This window comes from Symphalangus syndactylus, chromosome 19, assembly GCF_028878055.3.
Source record: "Symphalangus syndactylus isolate Jambi chromosome 19, NHGRI_mSymSyn1-v2.1_pri, whole genome shotgun sequence".
In the NCBI taxonomy this organism is placed as follows: Eukaryota; Metazoa; Chordata; class Mammalia; order Primates; family Hylobatidae; genus Symphalangus; species Symphalangus syndactylus.
In genome coordinates, this window is record NC_072434.2 from 61,182,793 (window position 1) to 61,202,491 (window position 19,699).

Here is a 19,699-nt window from a genome sequence, read left to right on the forward strand (position 1 = left end):
AATGTACAAAAATCACAAGCATTCTTGTACACCAATAACAGACAAACAGAGAGCCAAATCATGAGTGAACTCCCATTCACAATTGCTTCAAAGAGAATAAAATACCTAGGAATCCAACTTACAAGGGATGTGAAGGACCTCTTCAAGGAGAACTACAAACCACTGCTCAATGAAATAAAAGAGGATACAAACAAATGGAAGAACATTCCATGCTCATGGGTTGGAAGAATCAATATCGTGAAAATGGCCATACTGCCCAAGGTAATTTATAGATTCAATGCCATCCCCATCAAGCTACCAATGACTTTCTTCACAGAATTGGAAAAAAACTACTTTAAAGTTCATATGGAACCAAAAAAGAGCCCGCATCGGCAAGTCAATCCTAAGCCAAAAGAACAAAGCTGGAGGCATCACGCTACCTGACTTTAAACTATACTACAAGGCTACAGTAGCCAAAACAGCATGGTATTGGTACCACAACAGAGACATAGATCAATGGAACAGAACAGAGCCCTCAGAAATGATGCCGCATATCTACAACTATCTGATCTTTGACAAACCTGACAAAAACAAGAAATGGGGAAAGGATTCCCTATTTAATAAATGGTGCTGGGAAATCTGGCTAGCCATATGTAGAAAGCTGCAACTGGATCCCTTCCTTACACCTTATACAAAAATTAATTCAAGATGGATTAAAGACTTATATGTTAGACCTAAAACCATTAAAATCCTACAAGAAAACCTAGGCAATACCATTCAGGACATAGGCGTGGGCAAGGACTTCATGTCTAAAACACCAAAAGCAATGGCAACAAAAGCCAAAATCGACAAATGGGATCTCATTAAACTAAAGAGCTTCTGCACAGCAAAAGAAACTATCATCAGAGTGAACAGACAACCTACAGAATGGGAGAAAATTTTTGCAACCTACTCATCTGACAAAGGGCTAATATCCAGAATCTACAATGAACTCCAACAAATTTACAAGAAAAAAACAAACAACCCCATCAAAAAGTGGGCAGAGGACATGAACAGACACTTCTCAAAAGAAGACATTTATGCAGCCAAAAAACACATGAAGAAATGCTCCTCATCACTGGCCATCAGAGAAATGCAAATCAAAACCACAGTGAGATACCATCTCACACCAGTTAGAATGGCCATCATTAAAAAATCAGGAAACAACAGGTGCTGGAGAGGATGTGGAGAAATAGGAACACTTTTACACTGTTGGTGGGACTGTAAACTAGTTCAACCATTGTGGAAGTCAGTGTGGCGACTCCTCAGGGATCTCGAACTAGAAATACCATTTGACCCAGCCATCCCATTACTGGGTATATACCCAAAGGACTATAAATCATGCTGCTATAAAGACACATGCACACGTATGTTTATTGCAGCACTATTCACAATAGCAAAGAGTTGGAACCAACCCAAATGTCCAACAACGATAGACTGGATTAAGAAAATGTGGCACATATACACCATGGAATACTATGCAGCCATAAAAAATGATGAGTTCGTGTCCTTTGTAGGGACATGGATGAAACTGGAAAACATCATTCTCAGTAAACTATCGCAAGGACAAAAAACCAAACACCGCATGTTCTCACTCATAGGTGGGAATTGAACAATGAGAACTCATGGACACAGGAAGGGGAACATCACACTCCGGGGACTGTTGTGGGGTGGGGGGAGGGGGGAGGGACAGCATTAGGAGATACGCCTAATGCTAAATGATGAGTTAATGGGTGCAGGAAATCAACATGGCACATGGATACATATGTAACAAACCTGCACATTGTGCACATGTACCCTAAAACCCTAAAGTATAATAATAAAAAAAAAAAAAAAAAAAAAAAAAAAAAAAAAAAAATAATTGTCACTTTCCTGAAAACTCAAGCAGCTTTTACCTTATGGAGAGAGATTATTTCAGATAAAAATTTACTTACTAGACATCATTAAACCCTCCTCACTCCCTTTAGCCCCCAACTTGGCTTTAACCATTTTTTTTTTTTTTTGAAACAGGGTCTCCCTGTCACCCAGGCTGAAGTGCAGTGGCTCAGTCTCGGCTCACTGTAACCTCTACCTCCCGGGTTCAAGCAATTCTCTGCCTCAGTCTCCCGAGTAGCTGGGATTATAGGCACCTGCCACCACACCCAGCTAAGTTTTGTATTATTAGTAGAAATGGGGTTTCACCATCTTAGCCAGGCTGGTCTTGAACTCCTGACCTCGTAATCCACCCGCCTTGGCCTCCCAAAGTGCCAGGATTACAGGCATAGCCACCACGCCTAGCGGCTTTAACAATTTTGTTAATACTTGGCTGGCACCTACGGACTATGATGTATACAGCTTAGGGTTTGGCTATACAGGGTAGGGACAGAGCAACTGGGAAAACTATTAGCAGTGATGAGTACTCTAAGCAATTGTGTGAATGAGAAGGGTAAGGGGGCAGAAATGATGGGCAATGCCCTGTGAATGTTTCCCTGAATTCTGTTACCACGCTTTGCAGCAGCCTGTCCAGGTGATCACTGTAAAGGAGATGAAAACAACTAGACCTGCCAGATGAGTTTCCTGGCAGCCATTCTCCGTTAAGCAGTTTGACCCCTTTACCCTTCTATCCTACAGAGTCTTAAGGTATTGCATCCTTTAGAAATAGCAACACCACATGTCAAAGAGATGGCAGTCATGCTTCAGATTTGGGGAAATCATTTTTGGATTAATTCTCCACTGACTGTCCCATGTTTGGTAGCAGGGTGGCTATAAAAATACTCGAAATCTGTGATGAACAACCAATGGCCAGAATTCCAATGAGTGTCATTCTGTTCATTTCTGTGTTCCCAGTGCATAACCGTGAAGTCCAATAAATTCTTAGCAAAGTTTCATTGAATGGAATAATTCAGTGCTATTCAAATAATTGAATTCAGGGCTAGTTCTATCCCTAAACCACTCTATGACCCTAGTTAAGCCACTTCATCTAAAAGCAGGGATGAAAACAAAATCAACCTCAAGGGGCTACTTCAAGAATGAAATGAGATCATTAACAGGAACTCACTTTGTATACTTTAAAGCTCTATAAATAAGTGGTCCTGTGATTAGTTTTTTTTCCATCTGGCTTCTTCTTAAATATCTCCAGATACTAACAGGTTGAAGGAGAAAAAGCAGAGCCAGATTTTTCTTTCTCATCGACAGTCTTCTATTTTACTGTACTCTCCCCTTTCTTTTTCTGATTTTTGTTGATTTTTTAACTTAGCATTTGCTCTCCTTTTTAACCTTGTTAATTTGGATGTCCTGAAGAACACTTTCAATTAGTATTAACTTATTTTTCTACAACATTTAAAATCAAACATTTGCCCTATTTATTTCATGAAAACAAAACGTCAGTATAATCTATTCACTTATTCCACCCACACCCCGCCACTAAGCTGGTATCTTCAGAACTTTTAATTCACTCCTTTCCTCTCCTTCAATTCTTACTAATTTTAGCAACAAGTGATTATTCAAGTTTTTTTCTTGCCCTTGCTATACTTCTATTTCAAAGATCCTTATTTGGCACTGTAAAACAGAGTTCTAGTCACTCTATCATTAAATATTTAGGCATAACTTAATATTGCTAGATTTATTATTCACTGATGCTTCTTCTTTTTATATTTCTGACTCTGTTATTTTTCCTTTTGTCTAGGTTACTTACTGAAATATTTCTTTCCAACCTGGTGCAGAGATGGATTTTTTTTTTTCTGAATTTATGGATATCAACAACCATCTTTCTTTCATGTTGAAAAGCAGTATAGCATTGTAGCAAAAATCATGGTCTTTGGAGCTCCATTGCTTGTGTTTATAACCTGGCTTGGTCACTTATTAGTGTTGTGACTTGGGGAAAAATGAACTTACCTGTGACCTAGATTCCTCACCTGTAAAATGGGAATATTAAGAGTATCTACTTCACAGAGTTGTTGAAAAGTTCAAATGAGTTTATGTGCGTGTGTAGGGCTGTGTGTGTGTGTGTATAGGCGTATGTATGTATGTAAGTGTACAAATTGATGTATAGAGAGACCACTTAGAATAATGCCTGGAACAAAGAGGTCTCATAGAAGTATCAGCTTTGCTTAATCTTGGCAGGAAATTGATGAGTCTTTTCAATGGATTTATACTAAATTCCCTCTTAAATCAGATATTCTCTCCTATTTTTTGTTTCATCATTTTATGTTATTCCTCTTTTTCTTGAGCATGTGCTTTTTGTTCTCCTTCTGATTTCTTAGTGACAGTAGTAGTATCTATCTTTCTTGTTTTTGTCACATTTTTATGTATTTTGAGAGATTTCTTCAACTTAATCTTCTGACCTACTAATCTGAGGCTCAAAGTGTCTCTCCTCTAATTAATCTACTTAAAGTTTTCAAATAAAAAATAATATTTTCCATTATGTAATTGAATCAACTTCAGCTGATTTTTTTAAATTTATTTTTTATTTTTTTCAGTTGCCATCTGTCTTGCCTTCTGTGATAGCTGCTGCTTCTTCCTTTTCCTCTGGCTGCAGGATCTGCTTAAGTGTGATGCTATTTCCTTTTGCTTACTCACTGCCCACCTGCTGGCATCCTTTAAGAAGCTGCATTACTAGGGGACACTCAGAAATCTTTGTGTCTGAGGACCTACTGTGCACCAGCCAGGGAGTTAGCAGACCCCTGTCAAGTCATGAGGAGGGAGCCTTTCTGTCCCTGGTCCTTCGAGTGGCCACTGTGTGGCTCTCTCAGCTTCATAAAGCAGGAGGACCTTGGCCTGCTTCTTGAGTCTGGCAGGGTCCTCAGATACACTTGGTACAATAGGCCCTGCCTTTCCTCTCTAAGGTCAATGGATCTCCAGGGTACATGAGGCTGAGATCCTCAGTCAGATCACTCAGTCCATGATCCTAGATGCAACTTGGATACAGAGGGTGAACGTTATGTCTGCTTTACCAATAAAATGTAAAACATTTATTTGGCAAGCATAATGGGTGATTTAGATCATCAGTTTTAAGTTGAAGAACTGAGAAAATGGAAAGCTAATATATTTTACTTAGTCTTACTCATTTCTCAACTACTCACACGCCTAATATAATACCTAATATCAAATGCTCACTGATATTTGTTCAACTCAAGTGAAGACAACTGTTCAATGCTTTCCCACTGCTCTTAGGAAAAATTCAGATCCTCACATTTGCTTACAAGGCCTTAAATGACTTGGTTTCTACCCAGCTTTTCAATCTACCACCTTTCCCTTTGTCTCTGTTCCCAGCCATAAGAGATTCATCTCAGTGTACTGAGTGTGCCATGTTCTCGTCCACCTCAGGAACTTAATATTTGCTGTTTCCTTAATATTTGCTGCTCACTTTGCCTGGAAACTTTATGCTCAGCACCTTCCTAGGTGGAGATCAGTATCTCCCCTGTACTGCCCCACCTGAAATATACACCCTCACATACAGACATATGCTCTTGTCCTGGCCAACTTTTCTTCATTGATTTGTATCTCAGTTAAATATCACATTTCCAGAGAAAATTGACAACTCAGAAAACAATGCATTTCTTTATTTTACGTTCCTATAACACATAGAATCCTAAATCTTTATTTTGACACAATTTACAATCATTTTAAACTGATTATTTTACTGTATCCTTTGCAGGGGCATGGTCATATTTAACTTTAAAACTATAGTAGTCTGCAATGCCCAGCACAATAGTACCCGATAGACACTTAAATATTTGCTGGTGAAACAATGAAAAAAGAAAGACAGGGAAGGAAGAAAAGGGGACATGATTTTTTGCTATTAAGAAAAATAAAAATAGATCTCTTTAAATTTATTTAAAAGTTTTAATCTTCATTATAAGGTGGCATTTTGGTTGTCAAGCCCATAGATTCTCAGTCGGACCATGATGGTTTAAAAGTTAGCTCCGCTATTTTAGCTGAGGGCAAGTCACATTACTTTTGTAAGTTTCATTTTCTTGATTGGCAAAATGGGGATAATAATAGTACTTACCTTACAAGGTTTGAGTGAAGATTCAGTGTGAAAACAGAAGTATTTACCTCAGTACCAGGCACCTACTAAATTCTTAAAAATATTAATTTTTATGATTTCTCATTTACCTGAGGATCGAAAAGAAAATAAAGACGTCCCTTCTTCAACTGAAGTGCAAAATACTCTTCCTGATTGTCAGGTGATGCTGCAAAGACAATCAAACCTTCAGGCACTTTTGTTCGAAAGCTGGCCTTAATGCCTGGTAAGACAAGTGTGATCAGCAAATCAGTGCTGGGGTTTTGTTGATTCTTTCTGATAAATGTACATTTACTTTCATTATTATTTATGATGTAGTGAGTACAGTCAGGAAATTATACACAGCAATATACTCGCATGGTCTAAGCCATTTGGTTTTAAATATATCCCATTTTAAATGCCATTCAGTACTTGGAATCTTATGCCCGCGTTCCTGCTAATCAATATATAATGAAGTTTAAATTTATGCAAAACTCATCAACCTAAAAAGACATATTGTCAACCCAAAATTGGATACTCAGAGTATCAATGTGAAAACATTATCAGAGAGTCATAAAAATAAGTGGGTTTTTGACATGAGTGAAAGAAACACAGAGGGTCTTGCTTAAAATATGTATGAAGTTTAAAGAATCAGTTCGGTAATAGAAGTTAATATTGGAAAGACCTGCCATGAAGTGGCCTATAGAGGTAATTTCCTGAAACACCATCCTATAACCAAATGGTTTGCAGCCTTCAGAATTTTGGGATCTTTACTGACCCTTCAGAGCACATACTAGCCCTGCATAGCATAGGATATACAATGCTCTTTTCTCATAGAAATTTCCACAGCTTAGGAAGCAGGGGCAATATGCAACAGCCCTGTGAATGATGCCTTCCCCCTACCATTACATGTCCCCATCTCCAGTCCTATGAATGATGCCTTCCCCATACCATTACATGGCCCCATCTCTAGTCCTATGAATGATGCCTTCCCCCTACCATTACATAGCCCCATCTCCAGTCCTACCATTACATGGCCCCATCTCCAGTCCTACCATTACATGGCCCCATCTCCACTCTACTCAGTATCCCACGTACTCAACACATACTATGGAGCTCTTGCCCTATGTAAGGCTTTTTGCTTAATGTATAAAAACTGGCAAGAGACACAATCTCTGTTTTCAAAGAATTTCCAGTTTAGTTGAAAATATTAAGTGTACATGTCTTAACAAATTATCCTGTAAGAATCAAATAAGAGCTCAAGACCATATATGAAAATCAAATAACATCTGAAGAACACAATAGTGAATAATGAATGAATACTGATTTGAGTAAAAATACAGTCAGCCAGGATAATAAAAATTTAAAGGAACGAGATCTTCCTTCAGGCTGGGCTGGTAACCAAATTTCCTACACAGGTGGGTGGTGGTTAACTCAGATTCAATAGACAGCAACTACCCCAGAAACCATGTCTTAACAGAAAAACTTTAGCTAGGATTTGAAGGCAGGAAAGCAGCTATCATTTGGTGAACATTGAACTGTCATTTTTTCAACATACATCTGTGGAACACTAACATTTGTTGAATAGTACTCTGCTACACAGCAAAGAAGAAAAACTAATAAGCCCGTAACTGGCATTGAGTTCTAGTTGAGAAAAAAGACAATTAAAAAAAAGTAATGTGATGTGATAAATGGTATAGAGATACATACAAAATACCTGATTAAAAGAAATTGAGGACAGTTTTAGAGAATATAATACTTCAGCTTGTTTTCAGAGAATATGAAGGATTTGGCGGGAATTGTGCAAAGGCCTAGAGGTATGGAGAGTTTGAGGAAGGCTGGTTGTGAGGGAACGAGTTACATAAATCTGGAGAAATAGGTGAGACCACATCTGTACAATCTGGCTTGAGAAGTTTGTATAGAAGACAAAGATGAAAAAGAATGCTGTGTTCTAAGTTATTTTTAGAGTACCCTTCCTTTAGTCACAGCGAAGGTTAAGTTTAGGATACAAGCTTTAGACTTTCCAAGAAGGCAAATCAAATTTATCCTGGCCTTCTTGACTTCTGCATCTCCATCTTCTATGTTTTATGCTCTTGGCCATTTTCCACAAACTTGTCCTAGTGATTTTTATATCTCATTATTACACACTCTCTTCTTCTCTTACTCTGGTCTGCTTGAGTGTTGTGTTCTTGCTGTCAGATTCAGGAGGCAGTCCTTCCTGGTAACTCTTCCACTCCACAGAATAGAATTGTTTGCCCCAACAAATTGCTTTTCAGTAGTTAAACACACTTGGACTACTGCTACTAGATGTATTGTTCTCTCTCATCTCCCCTAATAAGTGCACTGAAATGATTGAGCCACCCATTTGAAACTTATCGCATAAATTAATGGAAGAAATTAAAATTTGAGTGGAGAGCAGGAATAGGATTTTCAAAATTGAGACTAAGGCAAACAAAATTGATGATGAAATGTAGAGAGGAGACATAACTTAGCTACACAGAAAAGAGGTGAGTGCTGTGCTTTGGGAGAATAAGACAAGGACAGACAAGTAACTGAATTAATAATTGAAAGGATAAACTCTATACATATCGGGAAAGGCACATTAAGACATATTGATATGAGGTGATGGTGTGGGGCAAAATGGTCCATTCTTTTCACCAATTATTGAGGAAAATGGGGTATTAATCACAGAAATAGAAATGTCAGATAAGGAAGGAAATCTGGGGTTAGGAATTATCTTTAGTTTTAGGCATACTGAACTTATGATGTAGAAAATTCTGTCTGCTATTTGGAAATGAGAAACTGAATATCACAAGAGAAGATGGTGCTAGGAAAATAAATTGGCAATCACCTATCAAAAGCCATGTCTAAGAGACAGATTGTAGAGAAAGAACAAGAGCCTTTAATGGAATGTCCACATTTAAGAAAAGAAAAAAATAAGGGCAAGAATAAAGCTAGATCAAGATAATATTGTAAAATGGAAGCCTAGATAGGAGGGAACTTTAAGGAGGCAAGGTTAGTTAACTGTGTAAACACTTCCAATAGGTCCAGAATAATTAGAAATGAAGAAAAGCTTATGGAGCTGTTAATGACATAATCTTTTTCAGTTGAGTAGAATGGACAGACTCTTGACTGCCAGGCGATAAGGACCGAGGAAATGAATGAGTAGAAGATGGGTACAGAACACGAATTAGAAAAATCTGGTAGAGAAAGAAATGAGAGACATAGAAATTAATTATTAGAGTAGACCAGGGAGATAAAAGGAAGCATCTACCAGCAGAAACATAGATGTAAAGTCTGGTCTACAACCTGAGCAGAGAACAATTATATTTCTACCAACTCTTTTCTTCTCTTAAGCTTCTCTCCCTATGGTTCAGAGTAACTCTATTTGAGAAATCTTACCTTTCTGTCACCACTTTTTATGTGATATTTGGTATCATATATTATAATAAAACCTATTCCTATAAAATTACACAGCTTGAGGTTATTTCACAAAAATAGCTGTAATTTGGAACATGAAGAGAGCAAAACTCTCTACCAGTGTGTTGGAGTCATCTATGTGGCAGTAGAGAGGAGAATAAAAACAAGGAATTGGGTGTTGAAAGATATCAATAATTGCTCAATCTGCGAAGACAACTACTTGTCTTTAATTCAAGAGAAATCTGATGAATGAAAATAAATCAGTAAGAATTACAGGAATATTTAGACAAGATACACTTGGGAATCTCATAAAAATTATGCACTATTTAAGAAATATTCAAGTGCATGTGTTTTTCTAAAATATGTTATTTAATTTTCAAGTTTTATGCTTATATGAGAAAATGCACTGCTAGTGCAACTAAAATATAATACTTCACACAGATCAAGGAAAATTTCTTAAGAAGGGAAGCTATAGTATAAAAAAAGGCAATTGGATATGATGGTGTATGTGAGACTTTCCCACAGCATTTTCCAAATAATTTAATCTTCTCATTTTTCTCTTTACATTGCCAAAATAAATAATGAATGTCTTTTGCGCAAAATCTATGACGGAATTAAAAATGCACACATTCACTGAAACATCATATTCTTGACAATTAATTATTGCCATAGATATAGATAAATTCTATCTTTTGAGCCAAACGCTGAAATCATGTAATCAATTCTTTAAATGAACTAAATAAAAAAAGAATACATTTAAATATAAACATAACATTTTGATTAACATATAAAACATTTTAAAGAAAATATTATTGACTCTACCATGAGACAGATTGGTAACATGCATAATTATTCAAAATTATTAACACTCTCTTTTCCTATAAGAAGACTATGTATTTACAGATTCTGAACTATTGACTTAGGCTTAGTGATGTGACTTGTGTTGGCCAAAGAAATGAAAGTGGACACGTGGTGGGCGCAGGAGAACAGAAATTTTAATACAGCTGTGTAGTTGAACTTGTCTTCCTCTCTGCCTCATGAATGTGTTTCCATCCCGGGCCCAGGAATAAGAAGAACTGTGGATCAGAGCCCAGCAGTGCCAAAATATTTTTGCTTTTAATGTTTGTGTTAAGCTGAAACACTGACTAAAATGGGCAGACAAGTGAAAATTATACTTTTCTCACTTGCTGAAATTTAGATTTTGATTTTCAAAAAATGAGACAGAAAGGAAATGTTCTAAAGTTCAGTGTTTTTCTTTCTAGTGTTTAAATAATAGAGCATTTCATGCATCTCTATATTCATTCATTCAGGAAATATTTAAGGAACACATACTTTGTACAAATGGTATACATGAGATGTGTAAAATAAACTTACATCCATGGCCTAACATTCTAAAAATATGAAAAATCCAAGTTCTACATGGAAATATTTAACTTTCAAGTAAGAGGGTTTACAACTTTAAAATTTAATCATAAAAATCATACACTTTCGAGGCCATGGATTAGGCAAATAATTCTTAAACAATAAATGTGAAGCTATAACATAAAGGGAAAAGTTGATAAATTAGACCATGTTAGAATTAACAACTTTTGGCTAACAAAAGGTATGAGTAAGAGAATGAAAAGACAAATGACATAGTGAGAGAAGAATTTGTAATACGTATATCTGATACCAAGATACATAGCCAGAAAAAAAAATATGAAAAAGATGGTTGGTATCATTAGTCATCTGAAAACTGCAAAATGAAATGCAATACCGCTAAGTATCCATTAGAATGGCTAAAATGAAAAGGAAACACAAAGTGTAGCCAAATATGTGCGACTACTGTATATGTGTGTATATACACATACACACAGGTATATATTACATATATTTTATATATAATATTAAATTAAAAAGTAAAATGTTAAATTTATAATATATAATGTAATAATATCTATACATGCAACATTCATAAACTACTAGTTGGAGTGTACAATCTCTTTTAAAAACTGACAGTATCTGTTAAGCTATACTTCTGGGCTGGGCACAGTGGCTCACGCCTCTAATCCCAGCACTTTGGGAGGCTGAGGCGGGCGGATCACGAGGTCAGCAGATCGAGACAATCCTGGATAACATGTGAAACCTTGTCTCTACTAAAAGTACAAAAAAAATTAGCCGGGCGTGGTGGCGGGCGCCTGTAGTCTCAGCTACTCGGGAGACTGAGCCAGGAGAATGGTGTGAACCCGGAAAGCAGAGCTTGCAGTGAGTGGAGATCGCGCCACTGCACTCCAGCCTGGGCGACAGAGCGAGACTCTGCCTCAAAACAAACAAACAAAAAAGTTATCCTTGTATCTTTTGATATGTGTATCTTTTTATCCAGCTGTTCTACTCCTGGATCTATATCCAGCCCCACCCGAATGCATAGGGTCAAAAGATATACAAGTATGTTTATAGCAAGACCTTTTATTACACCTTCAAACTGAAACATACACACATGTCACTCAACTGTATAAACAACAAATATAGCAATAAGAATGAACAAGTATATAGATGAATCTCACAAACATGGATGTGTAAGAGACACTAAGAACACAGGAATATATACTGTATGATCCCATTTAAATCAAGTTCAAAACCAGAAAAAAACCCATGTATGATGTTAGAAGTCAAAATAGAGGTAATCCTGGCTGGGATTTAGAAAGGGCACAAGGCAGGCCCACTGGGGGCCCAGTAGTGTTCTATTTTGTACTGTGGGTGCTGGGTACACAGGGCTGTCCAGGTTATAAAAACGGGTCAGCCTGTACACTGCTACTTTTTGCACTTTTCTGTATGTATAGACTTCAACACAAACATTTTTCAAAAACCACATGTGTCTCTCTTGAACTAAGAAACATAAAAAGCCATCCAAACGCCTTTATTCTAGTCAATTTAACTTTGTTATTGCAGATACAGAAAAATGTAAGACATTTCAAAATGATTGGAAGTTGTCAGGTAATAGCCATACAAAGCTATTGTAAGAACAAAAAGAAATCAAGAACTAATACATTTCAGCTGATGAAAATTTTGCCTTCCAAAATCCAAATCAAGAGAAGGAACCTGTCATACAAGTCCCTAGTATGAATGAAAAAGCTCCTAAAAAGTTACTATAGATTTTTAAATCTTTTATCAGAAATTTAAATTCTTACAATGGACATGTAGAATATATAAAAAAATCCTACAACTCAATAAAAAGCCAAGCAACCCAATGAAAAATGAGCAAAACGTCTAAACAATCACTTGACTAAAAATTCTGATATGCAAATAATCAACGCTCACAAGAAAGATGTTCAGTGTCATCGTTCATCCAGGAAGTGCAAATTAAAACTACAATGAGACACATCTCCATACTCACTAGAATGGCTAAAATTAAAAACACCAAAATCTGCTGAACAGGTAATGCAATGGAAACTCTCATACATTGCTAACATAAAGGCAAAATTAAACAATCATTTTGGAAAACTGCTTGGCATTTTCTAAGTTAAACATACACCTAGCCTAATCCAGTCTTTGACTTACCTTTTCATTTTTTTCTTTAATTTAAAGTTTTTATTCTTTTTTTTATACTTCAAGTTTTAGGGTACATGTGCACAACATGCACGTTAGTTATATATGTATACATGTGCCATGTTGGCATGCTGCACCCAGTAACTCGTCATTTAACATTAGGTATATCTCCTAATGCTATCCCTCCCCCCTCCTCCCACCCCACAACAGGCCCTGGTGTGTGATGTTCCCTTCTTCTGTCCATGTGTTCTCATTGTTCAATTCCCACCTATGAATGAGAACATGTGGTGTTTGTTTTTTTGTCCTTGCGATAGTTTGCTGAGAATGATGGTTTCCAGCTTCATCCATGTCCCTACAAAGGACATGAAGTCATCATTTTTTATGGTTGCATAGTGTTCCATGGTGTATATGTGCCACATTTTCTTAATCCAGACTATCGTTGTTGGACATAGACCAACGGAACAGAACAGAGCCTTCAGAAATAATGCCACATATCTACAACCATCTGATCTTTGACAAACCTGACAAAAACAAGAAATGGGGAAAGGATTCCCTATTTAATAAATGGTGCTGGGAAAACTGGCTAGCCATATGTAGAAAGCTGAAACTGGATCCCTTCCTTACACCTTATACAGAAATTAATTCAACATGGATTAAAGACTTAAATACTAGACCTAAAACCATAAAAACCCTACAAGAAAACCTAGGCAATATCATTCAGGACATAGGCATGGGCAAGGACTTCATGTCTAAAACACCAAAAGCAATGGCAACAAAAGCTAAAATTGACAAATGGGATCTAATTAAACTAAAGAGCTTCTGCACAGCAAAAGAAACTACCATCAGCGTGAACAGGCAACCTATAGAATGGGAGAAAATTTTTGCAATCTACTCATCTGACAAAGGGCTAATATCCAGAATCTACAATGAACTCCAACAAATTTACAAGAAAAAAACAAACAACCCCATCAAAAAGTGGGCGAAGGATATAAACAGACACTTCTCAAAAGAAAACATTTATGCAGCCAACAGACACATGAAACAATGCTCTTCATCACTGGCCATCAGAGAAATGCAAATCAAAACCACAACGAGATACCATCTCACACCAGTTAGAATGGCGATCATTTTCTTAACATTTTTGATGAAGTTGAATTTATCATTTTTAATGGTGAGTGCTTTGTTTGTACCTTGCCTGAGAAATCTTTACCAACACCAAGATGATCAAGATATTTTCTCATTTTTCTTCTAGAAGCTTTATAATTTCAGCTTTTATTTATTAGGTCTATGAACCCATCTCAAATTAAATTGTATGCATGATGTGAGATAGCGGTCAAGCTTTATTATTTTTTTGACTCCTATACACTATACAGTATCATTTGTTGAAAAGATAGTACTCTCCCCATTGAATTGCCTTAGCTCTATCAAATGTTACTTGACATTGGAAGTCTGAGTCTACTTCTGATTAATTTGCCAGTACTTACACAAATACTATAGTCTTAATTATTATGGCTTTATTTTAAATCTTGAAACAAGACGGCTAAGTCAGCCATTTTTTTAATACTTTATTCAATAGTATTTTGGATATTCTAGGTCTTTCAACTTGTAGAATCAAGTTGGGAATTTCTTCAAAAAAGCTTGCTCTAATTTTGATTGGAATTACATTAAATGAATAAATCGACTTCAGGAAAATGGCTATTTTAACAATATTTTGTTTTTCATCCACAAACATCATAAATCTTCATCTATTTAGGTTTACATTGATTTTTCTAAGTTATGTTTTATAGCTTTGGCTATACAAATATTTTCATTTATTTTGTTAAATTTAAGTGCTATATTTTGCATATTCTTTAAACCCAACTTTATTTGTTTAAATTGTTTATTGCTAGTATGTTCAATTAATTTTATTTATATTAACATTGTATTCTGCAATCTTTCTAAGTTCATTTATTAGTTTTAACACTTTTTCAAAGATTGTTCAAAGTATTTACATACAAAATTGTGTCGATGACAAATACATTTTCTTTTCCTTTTCAATATTTATGACTTTTATATTATCGTATTGTTTTAGCAGTGTCTAGAACTACTGGTAAAGTTTGAACTAAAACTTGATCCCTATCTTAAAAGCAAAACATGCACTATTTCACTTATATATATATGTATATAAAATATATATAAGTATATTAAGTACATACAAGTATATATAATAAATATATATAATATATACTTTTTGCCTGCTTTATGGCCCAGCATATTAGCTGTAGAATATTTGTGGTGTACATTTCATATATGTATATATATATATATATATATATATATATATATATATACACACACACATATTCTGTAGAATATTTGCAGTGGTCCTTTATCTCTCCTATTCTTAGTTTGCTGAAAGTTTTCATTATGAGTACGTATAAGATTTCGTGAAATGTTTTTCAGCTCTGTTGAGATAATATGATATTTTGCTATACTATTTCCTCTATTAATGTGGTAAATCATATTGATAGATTTTTAAAATTAATCCAAAATATTTTTTTCTCTCTCTTCCTCTCCTTTTCTCTCTCCCCCTCCTTCTCTCCCCTTACCACTCTCCACTCCCCAACACCTATCATTCTTGCAAACCAATTCTGGGCTTTGCTTTCTGTTTCTATTTAATTGATATCCAATTTTGTCTTAATTTTTTTTATTTCTTATTACTTTGGTCTTAATTTGTTCTTTTTTGCCTGTTTTAAGCAGAAGGTTAGGAAACCTTGGACTTTTTTCTTCTAAGATAACCATTTAACCTATACATTTCTCTCCAGGCATTACTTGAGGTGCATTCCAAAAAGCTCATGTTATACTTTATTTTTTAATTGTTAAAAAATTCCCTTTTTCTTCATTGATAGGGCATTTAGAAATGTGTTGTTTAATTTGAAGTATTTAGAAAAGTTCCAGATAGTATTCTCAGATTGATTTCTAATTTAATTCTATATAAACAGAGAATATACTCCGACTTCAACTTTCGAAATGCATTAAGATTCTTTTATGGCCCAGCATATTAGCTGTAGAATATTTGTAGTGTACATACTTTCAAATGTACATACTTTCCATGTGCATTTGAAAAACAATAGCTATTTTCCAGTTTTGTATAGAATGTACAATAACTGTCACTGAAGTTTGTTGATAGTGTGTTTGACTTTTCTGTATTTTTATAGATTTTTATCAACTTCTTTTATTAAGTACTAAGAAAGTCATTTAAAAATCTCGAAATATAGGAGAGAATTTGTCTATTTTGTCCTTTAGTTTGTAAACTTCTGCTTTATGTATTTTGAAACTCTATTACTACATATAAGCACATTTAGGATAATTTCTTCTTAACCAATTGACTATCATTATAAAATGTCTATTTAGTAATATTACTGGTCTTAAAGGTTATTTTGGCTGATATAAATATTGCCACTACCATTTTCTTGTGATAAATGTTTCATGGTCTACTTTTTCCATCCTTTTACTTTTAAGCTTTTTATGTTTTTATACTTAAAGTATGTTTCTTGTGCACACTTTATGAGTCTTGCTTATTTAGCCAGTTTAATAATCTATTCTTTTTGATTGTTGTGTTATGTGCATTTATATTCAACATAATTATTAATATGTTTTGAACTTAATTTTACTATCTTGTTATTTGGATTCTCTCTTACTTTCTTCTTCTTCTTCTTCTTTTTTTTTTTTTGCATTTGCTGTTTGTTATGGATTAGAGGAGTTACCTTAACATTCCATTTTTCTACCTTTTTCATCTCCCTAGCTAGACTTTAGACTTTTTAAAATGGCTCTCTAAGGATCATCATATGCATTCTTAACACACATATTATCACAAATTAACATTATACTACTTAACATATAAGATCCTTACAGCAACTTACTTCCATTTACCATTGTCCAATTATTTGTACTATTTTTTCATACAGTTTAATTTTATATATGTTGTAAACAGCAGAATATATTTAAATGTCTTGTTTTCACTAATAGAATGTCCTCAAAAGAATTTTTAATAATATTTTCTGTTTATTCATATTTTTAATTTCAATCTTCCTTCATTCTTTCCTCACATTTGAGTTATTATTGGTATTTTTTTAGCCTAAAAATTTTTTAGCCCTTCTTGTAATGCAAGACTATTCATGATATAGTAACTCATTTTTTTAATCTAAAAATGTCTTTCAAATTATTTTTGAATAATATATTCACTGAATATAGAATTGAGATTGGTGTTTTAAAGTTTCTAAAGATATTCTATTTTCTTCTAGCCTCAATTATTTTTGACAAAATGTTAGCCTTCATTCCTTTCATTGTTCTCTTCTCTGTAGTGCCTTTTTCCTTTTCTCTAGCTGATTTTAAGGTTTTTACTTCCTTAATCTTTTTTTTTTTAGTAATTAGACTGCGAGTATATAAGATGTGGTTATATTTATTCTACTTGGAATTCATTGAGTGTCTTGCATTTTTAGGTTGTTTCATCATCAAATTTGAATATTTAGCAACAGTTATTTCTTCAAATATTTTCTGCCTATTTCTTCTTCCTGGAACCCACATCTCCATGTATGTTAAATATCCTGATATTATTCCACATGTTATCAATCTGTTTTTTTTTAAACCTATTTTTCTCTTTATTTTTGTTCGGTTACTTCATAATGATATGTGTTTAAATTCATTAATCTTTTATTCTACAATGACCAGTTTGCTAGTATATTTATCCAATAAAGTTTTTATTGTAAATTTATACTTTTCAGATCTAGAATTTCCATTTTATTTCTTCCTAGAGCTATCGTTTATCTCTTAAAATATTTTATCTTTTCACCCATTATATGAATTTTACCTTTAAATTTTTTAAAATGTTTACAATATTTGCTTTAAATTCTTTGCTTTCTAATTACAATAATTTGGCAATCTGTGGATATATTTCTACTGACTATGTAGAACTGAAGTTGGGCTTTAATTATATTTAGTTCACTTGTGTTTAGCTCAACCTTCAACCACTGGTGATGCCACCTTTTGGATCTTATCCATATTTGAGCTAGCATGGAACTTGGCTGGGATTATAAATATTTTTGGTTCATATTTGGATTAAATTTATTCGTAATTCTGGAATCCAATCATGGCAAGATTTCATAGGAATCCACTTCTAGGGCCTCTTCAACTGATATTATCTTAGCAAAATTCAAGTGTGGAGGATAATAGTGGAACCTGGGGCTGAGCTACTTGCTTTGGCATTTAGACTTCTAGATCCAATTTCATCTTACTAGGCCACATTGTTGTCTAAGGGTGAATGGTTTCCTCTTGACCTTAAAAATTCTCCCCGTCGACAGTAGCATACTCTTCTGCTGTCTGAACAAGTGTTTAGCCTCAAATATGGAAGCCGTCACAGCACGCTGATCACCTATGAAGCACTTATTTCTTCCTAAAATTCAGTTCAGCCAGGGTTTTCTGCATTGGCTGCTCCTTGATAGACGCATAGAAAAAGATATTTCTTTAGTCTGGTTTTCTTGTTACCATCAAAGTGAAGTTCTTTCCCACTCTTCTACATCCCAATTTGAAACAGAAGTTTCTAATTATTTTATGAGTAATTTTGTGAGAACAGGAATGCAACTGTTTTATATATATTTCTCTTGACTCCAGTCAATTTGTAGATTGTTCAACTGGTTCTATATTTTCAATGGATTATCTTGTATTTTACAGGAAATATTATCAGAAAATAATAATTATCTGATCAATTTATGTCCAACTTTTAAACTCCTATTTCTTACTGCATTAATCAGACCTCTGCAACAGTGGTAAGTGATAGCAGTGATAAATTCTTCTCTTTTTAACACTATTTTATGTTTTGCAAAAATTGCCATTTATCTACATATTTGTTCAATTGTCTAATCATCTTCATATTCAATATTTTTTTCTTGTAAATTCTGAATCTTTCTTACTTAAAGATATACCTGTATTTTCCAAATGTACCCTTTATAGAGATGATTTCTCACAAGAATTTTTCAAAAATTTAGGATAGCCTTTAAGCCAGACATTTTCTATTTCTAGCCTTCAATAACAAGGTTAACAATTTTTTACTTTAGAAACAGATATTAATCCATGGGTTTAGAAAAGTCAATCAAGTATCACATGATGTTAAAAATAACAAAAACAAAACAAAAACCCAGCCAGGCACAGTATCAGATGCCTATAGTCTCAGCTATTTGGGAGCCCAAGGCAGGAGGATGGCTTGAACCAAGGAGTTTGAGTCCAGCCGGGGCAAGATAGTGACATAGTGAGACCCTGTCTCTAAAACAAAACAAAACAAAACAAAACAAAAAACTAACAACAAATACTAGTTAACTTTTAGAAGGAAGAAAAAATTGGATTAATGAAAGGAAGAAATGAAAACACCAGCCTACATTAAAACATAAAACTAGAGAAAATAAACAGTAGACAATAACTTAAAGATACATTAGTTCCATTAACTTGCCTTTGCTTTCACCAAAATACATGTTTGCTCTGAATAATAAAGATAAACAAGAAAGGCATAATACTTATTTTAAGGGAAACCCGTCCTATAGTAGTAGAAGTATTTGCATCCACATGAGTACAAAATATTATAAAGACCCAGTACAAGAGGGATATGTAATCTACAGGTAAAAAATAGCAAAAAAGTGATGAATTTTGTTGAAATGAGAGCAAAATGATATACAGAAAAAGTTCACAGAAGCTGTGATGGTTGAGTAGGACTGTGAAGAATGA

The 19,699-nt window shown here is 34.5% G+C and overlaps 1 protein-coding gene and 1 long non-coding RNA gene across 3 annotated transcripts in view; one reads left to right on the forward strand and one right to left on the reverse strand.

The window, feature by feature from the left end:
* USH2A (usherin) overlaps positions 1 to 19,699 on the reverse strand; it is an 801,829-nt gene that overhangs the window by 470,959 nt on the left and 311,171 nt on the right. The window contains exon 22 of the mRNA XM_055233796.2: positions 6,115 to 6,245. Coding sequence (XP_055089771.1) covers positions 6,115 to 6,245 — 131 coding nt within the window. The remainder of the gene's footprint in view (positions 1 to 6,114; positions 6,246 to 19,699) is intronic.
* The window catches only part of LOC129458148 (uncharacterized), a 66,699-nt gene that overhangs the window by 24,695 nt on the left and 22,305 nt on the right, over positions 1 to 19,699 (forward strand). For both annotated transcript variants that reach the window (XR_008649549.2, XR_008649548.2), the window contains exon 3: positions 6,120 to 6,248. This is a non-coding gene — a long non-coding RNA (uncharacterized lncRNA). The remainder of the gene's footprint in view (positions 1 to 6,119; positions 6,249 to 19,699) is intronic.